Source organism: Schistocerca serialis, chromosome 8, assembly GCF_023864345.2.
Source record: "Schistocerca serialis cubense isolate TAMUIC-IGC-003099 chromosome 8, iqSchSeri2.2, whole genome shotgun sequence".
In the NCBI taxonomy this organism is placed as follows: domain Eukaryota; kingdom Metazoa; phylum Arthropoda; class Insecta; order Orthoptera; family Acrididae; genus Schistocerca; species Schistocerca serialis.
Window position 1 is genome coordinate 337,600,462 of NC_064645.1, and position 23,706 is coordinate 337,624,167.

General features: G+C 42.5%; 1 protein-coding gene across 1 annotated transcript in view; it reads left to right on the top strand.

The window, feature by feature from the left end:
- LOC126417005 (kinesin-like protein KIF26A) overlaps positions 1-22,716 on the top strand; it is a 247,829-nt gene extending 225,113 nt beyond the window's left edge. The window contains exons 16-17 of the mRNA XM_050084892.1: positions 14,542-14,721; positions 21,916-22,716. Of these exons, the coding sequence (XP_049940849.1) occupies positions 14,542-14,721; positions 21,916-22,088 (353 nt within the window). The 3' untranslated portion in view covers positions 22,089-22,716. The remainder of the gene's footprint in view (positions 1-14,541; positions 14,722-21,915) is intronic.
- The last annotated feature ends 990 nt before the right edge of the window (positions 22,717-23,706 follow it).

The following is a 23,706-nucleotide window of genomic DNA, read 5'->3' on the forward strand; positions in this document are numbered from 1 at the left end:
GCTGGATGTAGTCCTGTGGAACGGCTTGCCATGCCATTTCCACCTGGCGCCTCAGTTGGACCAGCGTTCGTGCTGGACGTGCAGACCGCGTGAGACGACGCTTCATCCAGTCCCAAACATGCTCAATGGGGGACAGATCCGGAGATATTGCTGGCCAGGGTAGTTGACTTACACCTTCTAGAGCACGTTGGGTGGCACGGGATACATGCGGACGTGCAATGTCCTGTTGGAACAGCAAGTTCCCTTGCCGGTCTAGGAATGGTAGAACGATGGGTTCGATGACGGTTTGGATGTACCGTGCACTATTCAGTGTCCCCTCGACGATCACCAGTGGTGTACGGCCAGTGTAGGAGATCGCTCCCCACACCATGATGCCGGGTGTTGGCCCTGTGTGCAGTCCTGATTGTGGCGCTCACCTGCACGGCGCCAAACACGCATACGACCATCATTGGCACCAAGGCAGAAGCGACTCTCATCGCTGAAGACGACACGTCTCCATTCGTCCCTCCATTTACGCCTGTCGCGACACCACTGGAGGCGGGCTGCACGATGTTGGGGCGTGAGCGGAAGACGGCCTAACGGTGTGCGGGACGGTAGCCCAGCTTCATGGAGAACGTTGCGAATGGTCCTTGCCGATACCCCAGGAGCAACAGTGTCCCTAATTTGCTGGGAAGTGGCGGTGCAGTCCCCTACGGCACTGCGTAGGATCCTACGGTCTTGGCGTGCATCCGTGCGTCGCTGCGGTCCGGTCCCAGGTCGACGGGCACGTGCACCTTCCGCCGACCACTGGCGACAACATCGATGTACTGTGGAGACCTCATGCCCCACGTGTTGAGCAATTCGGCGGTACCTCCACCCGGCCTCCCGCATGCACACTATACGCCCTCGCTCAAAGTCCGTCAACTGCACATACGGTTCACGTCCACGCTTTCGCGGCATGCTACCAGTGTTAAAGACTGCGATGGAGCTCCGTATGCCACGGCAAACTGGCTGACACTGACGGCGGCGGTGCACAAATGCTGCGCAGCTAGCGCCATTCGACGGCCAACACCGCGGTTCCTGGTGTGTCCGCTGTGCCGTGCGTGTGATCATTGCTTGTACAGCCCTCTCGCAGCGTCCGGAGCAAGTATGGTGGGTCTGACACACCGGTGTCAATGTGTTCATTTTTCCATTTCCAGGAGTGTAAATAAACCACTGGCTCTCAAATGCTGCTTTGTGATATTATGCATTACCATAATGATACACTCAATCATTGTCTCCGAACTGTTCATCTACTGTACGCTATACACAGTGCTGTAAAATGTGTTCCTATCCTCCCGCATTAATATTTTCTTAAACGCGTTAAGACAACCACACCCTAACCACAAAAAATCCTCAAACTGTAACACTGCCTCCTTCGTACTTCACTGTTGGCACTACACATGACAGCAGGTGATGTTCTTCAGGCACTCGCCTAACGAAAGCCCTTCCATCTGACTGCCAATAAGGACAGCGTGATCCGTAACTCCAAATTACTCTTTTCCAATCCGCTGGCCAGTAGCGTCGCACATTGAGCGTCGCTTAGCATTCACTTCAGAATATGTCTCTTATGAGGGGCTGCTCGACTAATAAACCCCATTCTAACTTCCTACGCACAGTCATTATGCTAACTGGCTGTTGGTAGCTCTTTGGAACTCGTGAGTAATTCCTTTCTCTCGTTTCATGTCACTTTTTTCAACCACTCTCAGCAATGCTCTAGGTTTGTGCAGTGTTCCTGGTCCTGGTTTACGTATGGCTGATTCTTCGCATTTGCACTTCACAGTCACATCACCAACAATCTACTTGGGCAACTGCAGAAGGGTTGAAATGTCCGTGATGGGTATGCTACTCAGACGACACCCAGTTACTAGTCCATGTTCTAAGTCACTGAACCACTCTGCTGCTACTGCGCATCTACCGACAATATAATACCTCCCGCCTCCTTTATACTGGCAGCTCCACGACTCGTTGCGTCTAGTGGTCAGTTCTGCGTTATATATGGGTGACCAGATACTTTTGATCAGATAGCGTATCCACTCGTGGCCCGCTCATTCTCAGCGGGTTCGAGGGATATTTACGTCCGCAGCATTCTGCGACTTATATCCGACGCAAATGACAAGTTTCAGTCCGTCAGTGGTATAATGTTATTATTTCATCGTTCCTCCCCTAGATGGTACCTCTCGTTAGCTAAGAAAATGCGTTCTCGGCCAGCTATAAAGTTTTCCACAGTCATACTGGGAAAGATAAAAAATATGGCAGTCGTTTCACTGAAGATAAAGTAGCTTCTCGAATGGATTTGGAAGTTTCCAGGGATTTGCTCGAGATGCGAACCTCTCATCACTTTACAAACGAGTATCAGATTTTTTTTGTTTTAAGCATGTAAAACTTTTATGGCTATATACATAAAACACTAATTACAATTGTTTTATTAGCTTTGGATTATGCACCCATAGACTAACGAGAAAGGTTAGAAAAAATTTGAAATTATGTTTAAAGTCTGTCGGAAGTCGCTAAATGCTCTCATTATCAAACATTGGATGGGTATAGTGTGCGTAATTTGTACTCCATTTGAAGATAAGTTACTTCTTCACACATCACAATGTTTATAATATCACATTTCCCTAACTATGTGTCGTACAATGCAGGCACATTGAGTAGCATATGTTGAACTGCCTGCAAAATCTACTGCAAGTTTAGTTAGTAGTAAGGAAGTAATAAATTAAAACGACCAGCCTAATGATGAAGTTTTAAGACATGGGTAGGGAAAACGGAATAACCGATAAACGTTTTATTGGTGAGTGATGCAAGCAGCCGCAAATACTTATTCAAATGTTTATTTCAGTGCCATAACTGGTTTCAGGCTACCACCCTTTCACTTACATAGATGTTTCGATGAACAGCGTGTCGTTTGTTGCTGCAATGAGTTCCAGTTGATGGCAGTTTGTTTTGTTGCGGTCCATATGGTTTTCCACTTCTATATATATGATGCTGAATTGTAAACAGTACACGTATTGTAAATAAATTACTGAGGTACACTTCATAAGTGTGAGCGTCATAGATGTGCTATATCTGTGATGCTTTTTTACTTATTTACTTTGTAGACTGATTTTTACTCGTGTCATAACTATGACTACCATTTCTCCATAGCTTTGCTTGGATGTACATTCATCACATATAAATTGATCACACCTCCTTCTCCTCCCACTCTCTGCGTTCTTCCCTCCCCCCTCCCCCTTGGTCTGTCCATCTCGTCCTCCTACCTCTATCTATCTATCTATCTATCTCTTCTCTGTATTTTCATCTTCTCATCACCCTCTCTTTTTCCGTTTTCTCCACCTCCTCTCTCTCTAACCACATCTTCCTCTCTCTCCCTCTAACCACATCCTCCTCCTCCCCCTCTCTCTTTCCATCTCTGACCCCTCTTCCTCTTCCACCTGCCCACCACCTGCCACCTCCCTCATGGATCTCCCCCCCTCCTCCTCTGTCTCTATCAATTTCCTTCTCCCCTTCGCTATGTCCATCCTCTCCTCTATCTATATCAATATGTCGTCAGCCATGCTCATTGGCATATGTAGCCAATGCAATACAGTTCAATAAAGCAGCCAATACCTCTCACAACATGCCTGTCATGCAGAGCAGGCTACACATCAGGGACTGGTAAATTATTTATTTGCCCCTGATGTACAGGTCGCCATACAAAGCATGTTGACAAAGCATGCCGATACTACTCCAACATAACATGTCTGCCATGCAGAGCAGCCTACATGCTGTGGCCCAGAAAATTGTTTCTTCTCCCCTGACATGTAGGCTGCCCAGCAAAGCAGGTTGATTTGGTTGGCCAATACTGTTCCCCTATAACACGTCTGGTGTGGAGGACAGTCTATACACATGGGGATTAAAAAAAAACGTATTTTTGCAGACATTTCCACTCCTATTGAAACTAGGCCACAAACTATACAGTGCTGATACTTGTGAGGACTATTGTTTCTGTGCCGAATTCGGCTGGAATCAATACAGTGCTTTGGGAGAAGATTCCAGACTCACATAAATAACCTCTGCTTTACAGATATAACAGATTACATGACCATCATAGTTGTGTGTATATGCATTATAAAAGTAAAATAACAAGGCAAAGGCCCGCATCTCGTGGTCGTGCGATAGCGTTCTCGCTTCCCACGCCCGGGTTCCTGGGTTCGATTCCCGGCGGGGTCAGGGATTTTCTCTGCCTCGTGATGGCTGGGTGTTGTGTGCTGTCCTTAGGTTAGTTAGGTTTAAGTAGTTCTAAGTTCTAGGGGACTGATGACCAAAGATGTTAAGTCCCATAGTGCTCAGAGCCATTTGAACCATTTAACAAGGCAAAGGAATTGACCAAATCTACATTCAGAAAACGTTTCTCCAAGTCCGAGTCATACCTAGGGTATTGTCACTGGCTACCAATAAATCTCGTTCTGAGCATGAAAATGGACATTAGCAGATATGGCTGACTGTTCTTGGCCACACTCACTCTTGCTGTCACCGGATGTGAAACTCTGTGTGTAAATTAGCCCAAACAGCACCAGTTTTTATTCGATTAAAGGATCTGCAAATAACGCAGTCCTTGTTGTAACCCTCTGGAAGATGTTCATGCGGCTTCATCCAGTCTTGATGCTTAGATTTACACAGTGTCAGTCTCTCCTTTTCTAGATGTACTACCAGAGGCTTTGAAGTCTGAAGGAAATTTTTCCTTGCTTTCATCTTAGGCTGAGAACGCAGCACAACGAACTATGTTTTACAGTGTGGAGACTTTGAAATAAAATTTCTTGGTACTAGCATTTTAGCCAGAACAATTCATCATCAAGAGCGCTTGTACAGGGAGACAACAGAAATTTATTAAAACCGAAAAAATATAACAGAAAGGAAAAGGCAGTTCAATTAAACAAATGCGGATGCCAACTTTGTACATAAGATGTAAGTCTAACGCTCAGTTACTTTTAATGGAGAATGATACTACCTGTCGGAATGCCGGTGTCCTCTATACACCCCATAAGTTGTCATGAATTTGAAATTTCGTAGAATATTAGAAGTAATTACCTGTTTTATACCTAGAGATGTCTCCCTCAGACAGGGACAAAAAGCTTGTTTGGTTTCACAGCTCTAACATCAGACGTGTTTGGAGACTAAGGCATGGAAATTCAGGTCCTCCTGTTATGTCGGCAATTAATATTTTTATTGCCTAAACATCTTTCTGTACGTTTGTGCCAGCACAAATAGATACTTTTATTCAATATTCAGTATAATGTCAAGTTTTGTAGGTGTTTCCATTTATTATTAAATACCTCGCCATAGTTATTTCTCGTGGTTCCTATCCTCATCTGTATACTCGTATGTTCTAGGAATACACACAGAAACACGGTTCATTTTTTCAATGAACACCACCCGCAATCTAGAACATCAAACGTCACGAAACACGCTGCTTGTGTGTTCCTGTTGTATATGAGTTGAACATCAACAAAGACCTTGCAGATAAGAAGTACACTCGTGAAATAACGTTTCAAAAATACATACAAACCCTCACTCTATAATAAAGTAATAGTTCGACGACACATAAAAACAGGATTGGCAGGCATTGTAATTGCTTTCGAACCATAAGCCACAACTAGAAAAAAATCAGCTTATGTTGTCAAAGCTATATGCAACACACAAAGAGCGACACTGTAAACATGTAGCGTCATCATATACAGGGAGTTTCAAATTTAGACGGCAGAACTGAACTAGAAAAGAAGTCAAGTAAACATGGTCTCTAAAATGCATACCTAGTGGCACCTCTTTATTTTTTATACTGGGGAATGAGACTTTCACTCTGCAGCAGAGTGTGCGCTGATATGAAACTTACTGACTGATGAAAACTGTGTGCCAGACCGAGACTCGAGCTCGGGACCTTTGCCTTTCCCGGGCAAGCGCTCTACCGACTTTATTTATTTTTTTACGCTCTATCCGACTTTTTTCTGAAGGGCAAGTGCTCTACCGACCTTTTTTTAACGAATAAAAACCTGTATTATTTGAAAATAATAGACGATGTTCTTCATAAAATTAAACACTAGTCCTTAAAAACGTAAAACATAAATAAATATATTTTCTCAACATCCTTCTTTTTTTTTTTTTTTTTTTTTTTTTTTTTTTTTTTTTTTTTTTTTTTTTTTTTTTTTTTGTAAACTTAAATAGGTATACAGACTCAACATCGGCAGCAATCCAATTTTTTTAAATTTTTTTATAGGGGAACACATGGGAAAGAAAACAAATAGGCTGCAGATAAAGAGCTATGCGTGAACAGGATAAACATGTCTAAGGAAAAAAACTTTGAAGATGAGGAGAAAAGAGAAGTGAAAGAAATCAGGAATACTTGCTGCGCCATGCTCCACATTGGCGCGCCATCAGAACAACGTCCATTCTATCATTGACCATTAGAAGGGGAACGTCGGATCGTCCAGTCTTGGCTGGTAAGTTTCTTTGAGATTCCAGCTCCGAGGCGAGTTGGTGAAAATACCCTGTAAACAGTTGCGAAAGTGGCCCGATAGTGTCGATGTCGGCGAAGTGTGTTTTGGTGTACTTACAGGCGTGTCCAAAAGTCCGCCGGATCGACGATGTCGTCCTGAAAGAAGTAATTGATAGTCATGCCACTGATCTATGGGATAGTGTGCCACTTAGACGATGGAAAGCAGGTCCCGTCAGGGTATATCATCATGGTAGGAGAAACGTGATGCGGGATACTCGGAGGTAGAAAGCCACAATCTTCTGTACGAGGGTACAGACAGCTACTGCTGGCCCACACTCAAAACGATGTAAATTTGTATTTTCGACATTGCATTTGAGACACAGGGGGAGTCCACCAGCACGATGCGATGCAGTTTCTGTTTTGTAGTATACTTGCCGTTAGCGAGAAGGTACCACGAAGCGGTGGGGTCAGTGGTGTGGTATGGTTGGTGGATCGTTTTCCAAACTGTAGGCCATGAACCATCGGGGTGACGTGCTTCGACGGGGTTTCGGGGTGGGTATGTTCGGAGGAGGCGGTAGATGTCGCGGGTGGTCGTCTTCCTGGTCCTGGGGAGCTGGGTGCATATGTAGCTGTATTCCAAAAAGAAACGGCCGATGTGGGACATAGGAGGTGGGATGTGTACCAAAGACGTCGGTGGGCGTCTCGAAACAGGTCCGAGCTCGGTGGTCAACATTCCAGCAAAACTTGCTCAATGACGCTAAGCACTATGGGACTTAACATCTGAGGTCATCAGCACTTAGAACTACTTAAACTTAACTAACCTAAAGACATCACAAACATCCAAGCCCGAGGCAGGATTCGAACTTGCGACCGTAGCAGCAGCACGGTTCCGAACTGAAGCGCCTAGAACCGCTCTGCCACAGCGTAAAATTAGCATTTTGACTTTTTCATTGATGTAAAGTGTCGTGGTCCTGGCTCTCACATTAACCAGATCGAGGCCACCATCCCGCTTCGGTAAGGTGAGAGCATCATACTGGACTTTGAAGATGTGTTCGGAACATATAACATACCCGAAAGTCGTCTGTAGTCTGGCTGCCATTGTCGCAATGATGGGCAGAATCTGTGCGGTGTGAGGTATGCGGGCTGCCAGATGGGCACTGACGAAGGTGACTCTCTGGCATATATTCAGCGGGCATAGTAGGTGGTTTTCTATGTTTGCCCGGATGCGTTGTAGTAGCGCCCGAAAATTGATCGCCGAGGTGTGGCGAATGTCTCGCGTGTACACCAATCCGAGACAGCGAAGGGTGGCCACCAGTTGAAAGGGGACTTTTCTGTCTGCGGGAAGGCCACGGCCGATCCTCATGGCGCATGATTTTGCGACGTTCATGGCGCTCCCTGGGCTCCTCCCGCGGGAGGTTCGAGTCCTCCCTCGGACATGGGTATGTGTGTGTTGTCCATAGCATAAGTTAGTTTAAGTAGTGTCTAAGGACAGATGACCTCAGCAGTTTGGTCCCTTAGAAATTCACACACATTTGCATATTTGAGGGCTCTCTGCCCCTGCACTGTAACAGGTAATCCTCTGCATCGCAGCTTGGGCGTCGGCCGCTGAAAGTACGACTAGGGCCAAGTTGTCCACGTAGGCTCGGCAGCGGAACGCATGATCCCGGAGAGGAATACCTGTCAAGCGTCGCCGTAATCCACAAATGAGTGGTTCCATCGCAATGGCATAAAGCACTGTCGACAGTGGGCAACCCAGACGCAGTGAGCGTTCAATCCGTATAGGTTCTGCAAGGCTGCCGTTGACGAGAAGCCTGAACGTTGCCCCACGAAGGATCCACGTAATCGCTTGCATGAACATCGTGGGAATCGCCATCCGGTCCATCACTGCGTTGAGGAATGCGTGGCTGAAGCGGTCAAACACTTGACTGAAGTCGATGGCAGTCGCGAGTGTGTTGCCGCAGCAGTCACATCTCTATATTCACTGAGGGTTGTCTGTATATTACGATCGCCGCCTAAGGAGGTTTAGCCGGCCGCGGTGGTCAAGCGGTTCTAGGCGCTTCAGTCCGGAACCGCGCGACCGCTACGATCGCAGGTTCGAATCCTGCCTCGGGCATGGATGTGTGTGATGTCCTTAGGTTAGTTAGGTTTAAGTAGTTCTAAGTTCTAGGGGACTTATGACCTCAGATGTTGAGTCCCATAGTGCTCAGAGCCATTTGAACCTAAGGAGGTTTGTCCGTGGGAAACAATTTCTCGTAATACATGCTTGAGTCGTACAGCTAGAAGGCGTGTGAAAATCTTGAATTCGGAATTGAGTAATGTGATCGGCCGATAACTATCGTGTTCCTCCTGCAGGTTTCGGGACTGGTATGAGTAAGCATTCTATGAACATTGGTGGCGGGATTGTGAGCTGGACCAAAGTTCCCAGTACATGTCTCTCTATCGTGGCAGCGGTAAACCATCTGGGCCGGGAGACTGATTCAGTGATCCTTTGGCCACAGCGCCATGGACGTCGTCGGTGGTCACTTTCGCAGTCAGGAAGGTTGCAGCCGCGGCGCTTAGGGTACAATGTACCTCTTGGGCAACCGCATCAATGGCCTCTGCACCGCCAGGTACTTCTTGATAGAGAAGGTTGTGCTACTACTGTATTTTATTACAAGGGTGAGTCAAATGAAAACCTTAAATTTGTAATAACGAATCGAAATTTCGCGCCGTTTTCCTGTGAGTTGGTAAGCGTGCTACAAACAGAGTGCAGAATGGCCTGTAGGTGGCAAGCATAGTGCATATGCACACGTACTGTCACAGTATCAGTAAAACGATGGCCGCCCCAGTTGCGACTTGCGCCAGAGAAGAACAGCGTTCTGTTATTCGGATTTTTCGCATTGAATGTGTGAGACCTATTGAAATTCATCGACGAATGAAGGTTCAGTACGGTGCTGCATGTTTGTCACAGCAGCAAGTCTAGGAATGGAATAGAAAGTTCGCAAATGGTGTGACTTCAGTGGAAGATGCTCCTCGTCCAGTTCAGGCACAACGAGTTGTGAATCCACAGAACATTGCAAAGTTGAAGTCATAGTGAAGGAAAACCGCCGAGTGACACGGAATGACATTGCAGCATGTTTACAGATTAGTCATGCCACATGGACTACCAAAACAATTTTTTTTCTAAAGGATTTATGCACTCTGTAAGCGCTGGAGGACTTGCATTGAGCGTGGGAGAGATTATGTTGGAAAATTATACAGCTTTGTACCACTTCTGCACAATAAATAACATTTAAAAAATATTTAGGTTTTCATTTGACTCACCCTCGTATTTAAATCAAAGCGTCAATAATAAGATTCGCTGATGTCATTCCTGGCGTCAGTGAAAGTGTGGAAGTACTGCAGGACCTGTTGAATGGAATGAACAGTACAATAAGCACACACTGCGGGTTGAAAGTAAACCGAAATAAAGTTATGAGGAGCAGCAGAAATGAAATTTGTGATAGCCGGCCGGAGTGGCCGAGAGGTTCTAGGCGCTGCAGTATGGAACCGCGCGACCGCAACGGTCGCAGGTTCGAATCCTGCCTCGGGCATGGATGTGTGTGTTGTCCTTAGGTTAGTTAGGTTTAAGTAGTTCTATGTTCTAGGGGACCGATGACCTCAGAAGTTAAGTCCCATAGTGCTCAGAGACATTTGAACCATTTTTTGAAATTTGCGATACACTTAACTCCAAAATTGGGGCCCACAAAATACAGGAACTGAAAATATTTTGATACTCTGGAAGCCAAATGTTACGTTATGGACAAAGGAAGGAGGACGTAAAAAACAGACCAGTACAGGCAAAGAGGGCATTCTTGGCCAAAAGAATTTTGTCAGTATTTGAGGGAGAAATTTCTAACAACGTACGTTGGAATACCGCGTTGTACGGAAGTGAACCATGGATTGTCGGAAAACCAGGAAAGAAGGGAATCTAAGCGTTTCAGACGTGATGTTGTAGAAGGATGTTGAAAATTAGTTGGTCTGATAAGACATGAGAAGTTTCTCCGCAGAATCGCTAAATGAGGAATGTGCGGAAAACATAGAAAACACGAAGGAACACAAGGATAGGACATTTATGAATACATCAGGGAATAACTGCACGGTAACTGATAAAGCTGGAGAGGGTAAAATCTGTAATGGAAGGCAGGGATTGGAATACATACAGAAAATAGATGACGACGTAGTGTACAAGTGCTACTCTGTGATGAAGAGGTGGACACAGGAGAAATTCGTGGCAGGCCGAATCAGACGAGCCAGAAGGCAGATGGTCCCACAAAAGAAAGAAATACCTGTATAAAAGAACACGGTAATGATGTCACAAATGTGCCGAAGCGTATTTGGGCAACTGAAAGTTTGCATAATAGGTAAACCTCAATTCCCATAAGCTAGGAAACGATTTTACACATTAAATGCGGCCTGCCAGTTGAAACTTAATGGAAACAAAAGGCTCACTCGGCACGCTCAGCGACTGATCATCGAGCAAAAGGCGTTTACAACAGTCTGTTAACGCCACAGGGAATAATCCCTACTTGTCTATCAGTTATTTCCCTGTTATTCTAGCGTGAATGGCAAAATGGGGGATGTTAACGTACTGCAAGTCTGGGCTGTTTTGGCCAGTCACCATGTTAAATGTTTAACTCGTGTAGATCTTGTTGTTTCACATCTTACTGGACTGTCACGTTTTCTGTCAGTGCTCTTCATGTGTCCTTGTCATTCATGTTTCCTGTGAAAATGTGTGAAGGCCTGACAAACAGTTAAAAAACAGCGAGAAACAGGTTATGCTTATTGTTTTCAAGATATTTTCGTGAAACAATCCGTCATTATCGATGCGGCAGAAGGGTTAGATAAGTATGACCGATGACATGATTCCACACCTCCAGTGGATCTTGTTTAAGATCTAGAAGGCGATCCTTCAGATACTAATTGAACAGTGATATCAGGTCTGTTTCTGCTCCAGTTTACAAATTATCCTTTTTTTTTTTTTGCTACTTTGCAATGCTTAATCCATAAATCAAATTTCTCTTCTCTGTTCTGTGACGAATCAACGTATTGTCCATTCTCACTAACAGTCGTTTCAACAGCTGTAAGCAATTCCTCAATGGAACTGATAGCCTTCGAACGTGCAAAAGCATCTCGTTAGGTACACGTTCTCGAATCCAGGATTGAACAACGTTGATATGGCTAGTATGTTCACACGTTCAGCTGATAGTAAGCGATTTCTGATTTTTGTTACGATATTATACTCTTTAGATTCTCTCTACAATAGTCTGCGTTGGTTGTGTGCCAGATATTTTGGTTGGGTTGTTTGGGGGGCGGAGACCAGACAGCGAGGTCATCGGTCTCATCGGATTAGGGAAGGACGGGGAAGGAAGTCGGCCGTGCCCTTTCAAAGGAACCGTCCCGGCATTTGCCTGGAGAGATTTAGGGAAACCTCGGAAAACCTAAACCAGGATGGCCGGACGCGGGATTGAACCGTCGTCCTCCCGAATGCGAGTCCAGTGCTCTAGCCACTGCGCCACCTCGCTCGGTCCAGATATTTTGGTATTCAAGATATTAGTTATTGGGATTTCTGTTCTGAATGCAGAGTACTTTTCTACGCATGTTTGAGGACTAGCGATTTCCATATGGTGCAGAATGGCACAACCATTTTCCAGATCTATAATATCCGCAATTGGTGATATGGGTGGTGCGGAGTGTGGCAATTGACGATATTATTAACCACTAGCAATATTTAAGCCGGTATTACGCGACGCACCTAACGTTTATAAGTCAAGTATAGACAGACCTGTAGTCGGAGTCACGAGCCACGGCGATCGAGTTTAACTTGGTTCTGCTCACCTACGTCACCCAATCTCCGGCAGCCAATGAGACAGTTCAGTAGTGTTCTAAGCGTTCTCTGCTCTGAACAACGTAGGCAATGCGAGCATTAAACGTGGTCGTAGTGAGTTATTTAGTGAATTTTTATTCGCCGCGAGTTGTCATTGCTGACGGTGGTGGTAAGCGACAAAGCAAGTGAGAGACATAATTTGCAGAATACACGTTTTCTTCACACGCTAAGCATGTGTATGCGCGTACCGCAAATGTCGCAAGGAACCGGCAACAAACCACGACCGTGTCTCGACCTACGGGAATAGCCATCGCCCATCCTGATAATGAAAATTAATTTTCGAAACGTGTCATATTAAGCTTGAAAATATATGTAACTAGTACAGTGTTTCATTATTTAAATCGTGACTGACACAGTTGCAGACTTTCCAAAAACATCGATAATGACGAATGAAATTAAGAAATAGCACCTCTTAAATGAGTATGATGTGTGCAGATATGCGGAGCCGCTTTCATGATGGCAAACTGAGATGTCTGTTCGCTGATTCCCAAATAATTTTCGTTGTAATAGTTCTTTCATAATGTGGGGCCACAGTAATAATATATTTCTTTAAAGTCGGTACCGCCATTAGCTTGTTTTTTATTTGCAGTGTTATATTTACACGATCATGATTTCGGCTTTACAAATGGCTCTGAGCGCTATGGGACTTAATATCTATGGTCATCAGTCCCCTAGAACTTAGAACTACTTAAACCTAATTAACCTGGGTGTTGTGTGCTGTCCTTAGGTTAGTTAGGTTTAAGTAGTTCTAAGTTCTAGGGGACTGATGACCATAGATGTTAAGTCCCATAGTGCTCAGAGCCATTTGTAAAGCCGAAATCATGATCGTGTAAATATAACACTGAAAATAAAAAAGTCCAATGGCGGTACTGACTTTAAAGGAATTTTCGTTGTTCTTTATGTCCTCATACTACAGCTCACGAAGATAATTATGATGAACATTTCGAGATTTTTTACTCGCTGTCCACGGTTTCACCCACAATCATTTTTCTTTTCAAACAATGGCCTCGCCGGCGACATATGCTGTTGTACAGGCGATAAACTATTCCGCTTTCATTCCCGAGAAAAAAAAGTTAAGTTTTACAGTTGAATAGTAATTCCAGACAAATAGTTTGGTCAAAGAAATTCGACGACAGCGTAATACGGACCTCAGGTTTCATTGACTTGTGTCGGCCGGCAATAACATTAAATAGTTTGTCGTATAGACGTGGGCTGAGGCCTGTATTTGTCGTAGGCCATGCGCTGGTGCCAAAAAGGCAGAAATTTTATGTTGGGAGTCATGCTTCCGTTTAACATTTTTGTAACTGTGACTTCGAACATTCAAGAGGCACTCCTCTGCGTGATTAAGTGTGAAAAGTTAGTGAAATTTGTTTCAGGTCCAGACCGTTTCGTGTACGAGGGCCCGGAAAGACATACAGCACTACAGATACAGCAAAAACAAATACTAGCGCTGCATAGGGGCAATTAGTGGTAGCAGGCCAGGAACAATGTTCCTTTGATCTGTTCCGACACAGCCTTGGCACACTGGTTTTCTGTTGCGAACATCGGTAGTCCATTACTAGCCACAAACAATGTTTGGAACACTAACATATTTATGATGATGATGAAGTCCCATTCTCCGAAGAGCTAGGGGACGATGCGGGAGACCCGCACCGCTGACTAGACAAGGTTCTAGCGGAGGTGGTTTGCCATTGCCTTCCTCCGACCGTAATGGGAATGAATGAATGATGATGATGAAGACGACACGACAGCCGATCGTCTCGAGGCAGGCAAAATCCCTGACCCCGTCGGGAATCGAACCCGGGACCTCTTGCGCGGGAAGCGAGAACGCTAACGCAAGACCACGAGCTTAGTGTAAAAGCGCCTTCCGGTGTATCGTGTAATATGCCTAAAGAAAAAGTTGACAGTTCCAGACTTGTACGCTTTGGGCGTTGATGTGCAATACCAGCTTCACTGCGAACAAGGCATACGTTATGTAGATGTGTTCTCACTTTAGCATGACCCTGGCGACCGGCCCTGTAGTGAGCTCCCGTAGTTAGCAACAGCATGCGCCAGAAAGCAGCCGGTAGAGTAGCCTAGAACTAGAAGTAGAATGGAATTTAGTTGTGGGGCGAGCAGGTGAGCGAGGTGGGCGGTGCGTGCGCAGGGTCGTCCGCGGAGGTGCTGCAGTACTGCCGCGAGGACGTGGCGCGGCTGGAGCGCCGCTGGACGGAGGTGCGGGCCGCGCGCGTGCGCCAGCTGCGGTGCGAGCAGGCCAGGCTATGCCGCGAGCTGGCTGCCGCCAAGGAGAGGCTGCTGCTGCCGCCGCACCGCTGGCGCTACGAGCGTACGTACACACACACACACACACACACACACACACACACACACATCAGTCAGCAACGCGGTGCGCCACGCATTTCTACTTCATCGTTCACAATTTGTCTTTCAGTAAAGCACAGTTGACGCTGCAGTTCGGGAAACCTCGGGCTCTACTAGAGACTTCGATCATACTGCGATCTAGCGACATTTATTGACACTATCTCAACGACGTGTCTTATTAGGCACACAGACAAAAGTATCGATATTTGTTATGGAATACTTCCATCTCGATACCGACCCCTTTTTACTACAACAGATACTTTACAGTTGATGCTTTTAATCAAATCAGTACTTTATAGCAGGTATCATGTCAAAGGATAGTAGTAATGATTTATTACATTATTATTTACCCAAAATTTTGGCTGCTATCACGTAGATGTAACACTTTCAACAACCAAGCGTGCCAGTACCGAGAAGCACTGAGCGAGTGATGGAGAGTGAATGAAAACATTTGCGACACTTCACATTGAGAATGTTTCGTTCGTAATTTGTTCACTTCGGGTCTCCTTGTTTTCACGATCCCATTTTCTTGTTTAAAACAGTTTACCAAATCAATAAACTGAATAGCGCCTAGACAAAATGAAACTTGACAAGATTTTGAGAAACTTGACAACAACGAAGCGAGGTGCAAAATCTGTTTGAAAAATTTGAATTCTTGGAGAAATACTTCAAACATGAAAAAGTATTTAAGAAAATACACTTGTGTTATTCCATTTAGAAGCTGTGAAAATCGACTGTCTATTATAGACAGATTTCTAAAATGCCGATACAGGGTATAAATCCTAAGCATCGACAGTTCGAGCTGTCGATACTTTTCTTTCGATACCTTACTGAGTTCCATACTTTTCTTACGATATTACTCACGCATAACATGTTAAAACTTTTTGTTCGATACCATGTTCCTAGCTATAACATATTCCTGCAATCGCAGTTGGTTTCAGTACTGTGTAGTAAATATTTATAAAGGAAGAAAACCATTTTAATAATGCGCTGTGTAGCTTAATAACAAAAAAATAACTGTGAAACACTTGCAGTAACGATTAGGTCCAGTTCTCAAGCTTTTGCTTGCCCGCGATCTGGCTACTTCTGTTGGTACCACCTCCACGATCGGTCTTGGTACTGAATTCATTCTCATGCTCGCTATTTCTTACAGTTTAATATGATTTATTTAATTTACTAGGCATTTAATTCCCAATTAGTTTTATTCGTTGTTTCATTTAAATATTGTAATCTTTTTTTCAAACTGATTAAAAATTGGTAATACCTTTATTCATGATTCTAATATGACAATAAGTACCAAACTGCTTATTTGTAACCCACTTGGTAAATCATTATAAAAAAAATGTTCAGATGTGTGTGAATTCCTAAGGGACCAAACTGCTGAGGCCATCGGTCCCTAGACTTACACACTACTTAAACTAACTTAAAGTAACTTATGCTAAGAACACAACAAACACACACACAGGCGCGCGCGCCCCAGGGAGGACTCGAACCTTCGGCGGGAGGGGCCGCGCAATCCGTGACGTGGCGTCTCAATCCGTGTGGCCACTCCACACAGTGGAAAATCATTATAATCTTTAATTACTAAATGAAATATTATTTCTTCCTGTACTGGATTCAGAACCAAGGTCTAGGACGCTGCGGTCATGGGCTGTGTGGCTGGTCCCGGTGGAGGTTAGAGTCCTCCCTCAGGCATGGGTGTGTGTGTTTGTCCTTAGGATAATTTAGGTTATGCAGTGTGTAAGCTTAGGGACTGATGACCTTAGCAGTTAAAGTCCCACAAGATTTCACACAGATTTGAACATTTTTTTCAGAACCAAGCACTATATACGCAAACAAAGTTGACACTCTGTGCAATGGTTGATGGAGAGCGACCGTAAAGGCATTTCCCATTTACAGCCACCGCACCAAGTGTCAACTTAGTTAGTGGAGCGTGTTTTTGTTTATAGTATCTCCAAATGTATTCTGCTAGCCACTGTATATGCATGGCAGAGGACAACATGGTAGATTTTTAATAAACATTGATCAGAATTTCTATAATTTTTAGAATCTATTGCAGCTGACAACAGCACTTGAGTTACTCATCATCATCATCATTGTCATTTAGCTTTAATGATTCTATAGTAAAAGCATTTCCTCTCAGTGGTTATGGGCTTACAGACTTGATTGGATACTTGATATGATTATTTCTTCAGGCTCAGTCTTACATTTCCCACTTCGTTTTCATCCCCAATGATACTTTCACACCTATTCCCAATGAGACATTCACACCTGTTTGCCATTGGAATATTCTTGCATATATATATATATATATATATATATATATATATATATATATATATATATATATATATATATATATATATATATGTCTCCTTTGATAGTTTTGGTAGTGATATTGGATACATCAGGATATATATGAATGTTTTACAAAGTCTTGGGTATGTGCATAAAAAGACATAAATATACACTAATTTCTAGATGTTTGTAAAAGAGATTTTTTACAGCATGTAAATAAGGTTACCAACATACCTACACCGATTAGACAGAGTAGATACCGTGGCCAGCACAATGTCCTTACATTATTTACCTGGAATTTTCACGAGAATTTCTTTTTAGGAATTTTGTGTACTTGTGTCAAAGAACTTTACATGGTTTTACTTGCATCTAAGAACTCCTTTACATTCTGACAACAGGCTAAGCCCAAATAACATCTTATGTTTTGTTTGAAAGCAGACTCTTTTTAAGTTCTTTATGCTGCCTGGAAGTTTGTTGTAGAATATACATCCAGAAACTTTAGGTTCTCTGTTACTTAAGCCTGTTTGTAAACATGTGGTAGTTTTCTTTGTACCTAGTGCTGTACTTGCATATATTTTTGTCCATCATAGCAATGCAGTTTATTTTTAAGAACATAATAGCTTCATGTATATTCATAGCAGGCAGTGTCAGTAATTACAATTCTTTTAATTTATTTCTGCAGGGCTGTCTTGGTGACAGGTTTACAATGCACCTGATTAGTTTCTTTTGAAGTTTAAGTAATCTATGTGTGTGTGTGTGTGTGTGTGTGTGTAGTAATTACACTGCCCCACATGGGTATAAAAGTAGAGATGTGTGGATAATTAGACCATAACACATGATTAGTAAAGAGGTCTGACCAACAGTCTGTATCATTTTTCTCATGAGAAATACATTTGCGTTCATTTTTGAGCTTGTTTGGTCTATATGAGTCCCATGCCATGAAACTGTCCACAATCAAACCCAGAAACTTGGTGCAACGAACTTCTGAAATACTTGAGCTGCTAAGCTTGATATCCAGGTCACCTGCTTTGACTGTTCTATTTGTTTGTATTCTTATGCATTGATAAAAAGATTGCATCCTCAAAATATTTTTATGCTTTAAAATGAACATAAACACTCTCAACCACAAGAAACTTTTATTTTTGTGGTTACTGGTATCAGTCAGTTTCCGACCATCTTCAGACCTCATACTACGATGTTAGCTGATGGTGATGAATGTCAACTGCTCTCATGAGAAATGTTCTCAAAAATTACATATTTGTATGCCCTACCCATCCCTAAACATGTACTCATTTCAAGGTCCTTTGCAGATTTACTGGTGACCAGTAGGGATGTGTCATCAGTACACATAATCACTGTTTCATTTATAGCTTCTGGTATTTTGTTTACTTATAGAATAAATAAAAGTGGCCCCAATACCAAGTTTTGCGGTACACCATGTTTTATCTCTTTTTTAACAATGAAAACATATTTTTCTCATCTGTTGCACTCTTTATATTTTATTTCTACGAATTGTGGCCTGTTTTCAATAAAATATCTTGGTGATACTGTTTGCTCTGTCTCTTATGACATACTGGTTTAATTTTTCTAACAGAAACCTGTGACATACACAGTCAAAAGTCTTTCATAGGTCTAGAAATAACAACAAACTTGCTTCTGTTTTTCCGATGTCCTGTACACAGACACTGTGAAATCTGCAACTGTTGTCTGTGTAGAACAACCTTTCTTGAAACCATGTTGTACCTTATTTATTACGTAATGTTTCCCTATGAAATTTACTATCCTATCACGTATGGCTATTTCTAGAATTTTAGGTGGTACAGATGTGATGGTTACATGTCTCTAGTTTCCAAAATTCACTTTGTCCCTCCCTTTATATTTAGGGGTCACTTTATTTTTCTTTTTAAGCACTTTGGAAATATTCCTTCATGCAGTATTTGCTTTATATGGAATGTGACCAGATATTTAGAAACATGCTTAATTATTTTAGGATACACACCAGCCAATCCCTATGAATTTTTGGTTTTTAACAATTTAAATATAATTATGACTTCTGACTCATCTGTAGGTGATTTCGGTGTATTCCTTCAATCTGACCTGATGGTAATTCCAAACACTTGAGCAGTATTGGTGAATAGGTTGTACCAGTGTTCTATACACAGTCTCATTTGTAACTGAGCTATATTTTCCTAGAATTTTCATAACAAACTGAAGTTGACCTTTCTCCTTCCCTCTTACCAATCTTATGTGCTCATTCCTTTTCATAGCACTCTGCAACATTCTTCTTCTTTTGCTTATGCCTTTGCCCCACAGTTTCCGCAGGGTGAGCATGGCTACAATTGGATTTGGCATGGTTAATTGGAAGGGGTCACATCCACCACAACTTCCATCCCACAACTTCTACAGAACCAGTTGTGACCATCCTATCCAATTATCTGCCACATTACAGTATCTCAGACTAATCCTCAGTCAAAAATTAAGATGGAAATCCCATCCTCTAACCATCCAACAAAAGCTACTATATCGTTGAATGTGGGGACTGCATCTGTACTCTGTAGATGTATTTATTTGATTTGTAGTCATGGGTGGATTGTTTGGGTCATAAAAGTGTACTTTCTTTGTTTGTGATGGACTTGTTGCCAATCAGTCTGCATATCACAAGAATGTTCATTTACTGGAGATTTCTCTGTGTTTCCCATAATGTTTTTATTGTTTGTTTTATGTTGCATTATATCACTGATGCTCTGTGAGTTTCTGGGCTCACTCAGTGTTACCCCAGTACGGTAACCTCATTTTCCGCAGGCAGCGTTTGTTTGTTGTGTATTTTCCCGCTGTGTATTTGCAGTAGAGGCTAATTGTGATTTGTGCTTTTCTAAACTACAAATCACATCGTTTGTTATGGGTTCACCGAGTGTCTCTGCAATTAGTTCCTTTTCTGAGGACATTAACTGCTTGTTTCATTTATTTTCACTGGATATTCCAGGGTTATGAGCAGATTTTGATTGGTCTTTTCGTAACCTAGAATTTTTAGTGTATTGTATTTGTCGAGTTTTTCTTTTATTTCAGCATTGTCTTTTGTGAATTTGTTCACTAGCTTTAATATTGTTTCCCACTGATCCACTAAAATTTACACACTGTTCCATATTTTTTTCCTTAAGAATAGAACTTAATGTTTGTGTTTGTTTGGCCGGATTGCAGGATTGCTTCTGTGAAATGATTGGTTTATCTCTATTTGCATATTTATAATGTGGTTTGGAATCATCACATGACTCTGCAATTTTGGTTTCGCCTTGTCCATTTGAGCGCCGGGTAGCTTCTAGATCTGTTGTAGGCAGTACTTCTTTTGTTGTTCCGATCCGTAGTGTGAGCTGGCATGTTTCACAGAACATGATTCTATCTTTTGAACTTTTCACAATGCAAACTTCGCTGCTACTTAGGTCCACAATCACTGCAAAATTGTTTTCAACACCACAGTCCACAAGTCACTATTATTTTGGTAGTTTTCAATAACTTTTTACACTTTCAACATGAATTACTTTTATCAGTTGCCGCCATCTTAACTCATCCATATCTTCTCACAATGCAACTTCGTAGCCGCCTTCCAGAAAACAAAATCTGCCTTGAAATGTATACTTCCTATCAGGTCTAATCCACCTCTCCACCCCATTTCTCACAATACGATTTCCCCTTCCTTTCCCATCCCATTCACACACAGAAATTCACTGAGTCCATTAACACCCCACTCCTCATAGCACCACTTAACCCGTTACCCACAAATTGTGCTTTTTCAGTGAGGGTTCTACAACTTATTGCAGTGCAGTGAAATAGTTATTATTATACAGACTATCATCAAAATTTGTGTTTTATAATGCAACAAGCTCAGTAGTTGACTGGGAAAGTGGCAGACTGCGAAACTGAAGGTCTGAGGTTTCATTCTTGGTTGATTTTTGGATTTTTACCTGTCTTCACTTATTTCATCTCTGGCAGTGTTAGTTAATACAAAAAATGCTGAGTTGCTTCTTGGTTTGGGGTCCTTATTAAACTGTAGGTCCAATAGTAACTGGCTCGGTAAATTATTTTGAAACTTGGAGGAAGGCAACAGAATATCTCCTCTAATAGAACCATTCCCAGTAAACCATTATGGTGTCCAAACCAACCTTCGAGTTGATGATAGCTTTACCTGAAGACAACAGACAGTTGTCGATGTGCAACAGTCATTTTAATAATTTTTAAATAACCAGTAAATATTTTCTCTCTTTAATATTTTTAAACTATACTTGTATATACATTCAAAGGCTTCCATAGTCAGTGTCATTGTGAATAAAATTCTTTTGCACCTTAGGCCATGTTATTTTGAAACCAAAACTACCATATTATTGAAACTGATATTTTGGTCATCTTTGTAGTGGTCTCCTTCAGAGCAACTACACTGCTGGTATCTGAGGTTGGTTTTATGTATTTTTATAAATGTTTTCAGCTGAGTGCAGTCATTGTCTTGTTGCCAGCCAGTTCCTTGTACAGATGGGTGACAAAATAAATTTACAGTAAATGGAGAAAAAGACCTTAGCCACCTATCATTCTCAAAACCTCTTTGATAATTCCCATAGATTTTTCTTTACTAAGTTCTGTTTGAATTGATTGCAAAAAATGAGTGTGAAGTAAGCTAACTCAGGGGAGGGGAGCATCACAAACTGGCCTCTGCACTGTAGTCAAAAATCTACTTTCACTAAATTCTCAACCTCTTCATAAAATATGCAGCCAGCCTTGAATGTTGAGTATATATATGCCTCCATGTATGTGATGTGATCTTACAGTATATTTTTCTGTTTTGCTCATTCATTGTTTCCTTGTTTGTCTACAGTTCACGTGGAGGCAAGCATGGACCAACGTGACCCAGCATTCGTAGAAGCTCTGGAGAGGGAAACAGACATCCTTCGCAAACGTGTTGATGCCTGCAAGTCACGCGTGATGTTTGTCACCTGTTTTGACTGTGTGCCACGTACATCAGCTTCAGATGACTCGAGCAGTTCATAAAACGAACACTCATCCCAATGGCTGGATGGACATCAGACTGTGTTAGACTCTTCAGTGATTACTGCAAGTGTTTGTTTACAAAAAGACAATGTAGGCAGTGTTTGATGAACCATGACCGAATGCATTACTGAGCTGTCCATATATGCAGAGATATTTCACATGCCTGGTTGTCTCCTTTTAAACTTTGCCCATTTTTCACAAAACTCTTAATAGTTCAAAAATGTAAAAAGGGTAATATTGTGCTTCCTGTGGCAGCACCATTCAGAATCTTCAGTTTTGATAGCCGACTCATAAGTACTTCACCAAATGTCAAAATCCTCTACAATAACCAAAATCATTCTCAGCTGCAGTGACTTTCGTTTTTTCTTTGTGAAGAATTTATACTCTCATCTCATCCACAAATGCAACCAGGGGAATAGTTTCATAAATTACTGAGCATTATTTTCAAAGAGGCAGTGTCTCTAAAATCTAGAATGTTGACAAAGGTTCACCAAGAACACTTCAGTGCCACTGCTGATTTTCTTACACTCCAAAGTCCTACCTTGAAAATGGAGGGCTTCAACAGCTCTCAACCAACTTTGTGGGCACCTCACATTGACAAGTTTTAGCATGTGAAGGCTACAATAGTTGACAGTTTTTTTTTTGGGGGGGGGGAGGGGGGAGGGGGGGGAGGGGGGAAGCTAGACAGTGTGATTGGACCATTGACTTGGTACACTAGCATGTAGTTCTCCTGATAGCCTTGGGGACCCTTCTAATCACATGCCCTACATCCAGCATGAAGGCTCCTCATTACATGGCCCCTATCTTCTTCTTATCTAGCAACAAGTGTGTATTGGTTAGTTGTGCATTTTTATTTCTCTTACCAAATTTGTGGCTTGTGCATTTAATTTCACACTCCACCAGTCTCATTTTGATATCTGTTGTTTTACCGCTCAAACTTAGACTGTCTTTATATTGATATCATAGCCCTTCTCTCACTATAGAACTAAATATAGTATTTACAATTCAACACTGTCCAAAATTCTTGCTGGTCACTTCAGCCCCCTGAGCACTTTTGCTTAAATGACAAAATTAGGTGCCTCCCACTTATAAAGAATTTGTGTTTCACAAATGTTCAGGTGCTCACAAGAACTGTCAATAATTGAGCTTAAGACCAAAGAAGTGAATCAGTTTTTTTAGTGACTTAACACAGACCCCCAAGAAACCCATCTAAAGCTGTTGTCACTCATTTGTCCCATCTGCTATGTCAAGGCACCAAAATGATTACCTAATTAAATGATAAATCACTCTAGCTGCTGTGTTATTGCTTATGAGGCTCATCTCATAGTCCATCACGAAGCATAATTTACATTTGGGGAGGGGGGAAGGGGAGGGGAGGACTTACAGTCATACCTTCAGCTTACTGACTCTAGTTCAATACACTGAGCTAAGAAGAACAAAAGTCTATCTCTTACAGTGCCTTTTTTTATGTATCATGAGTTCCTTCTTGGGAGTGGTTTCTAGAGGTGAATCTGAAATGTAATACCACTGGCACTCTTAATATGCTGAAATGATTCTGTTTAACATTCATTCAATCCTCATTTTGTTAACAAATGGCTACTTTTATCATGCAGCAGTT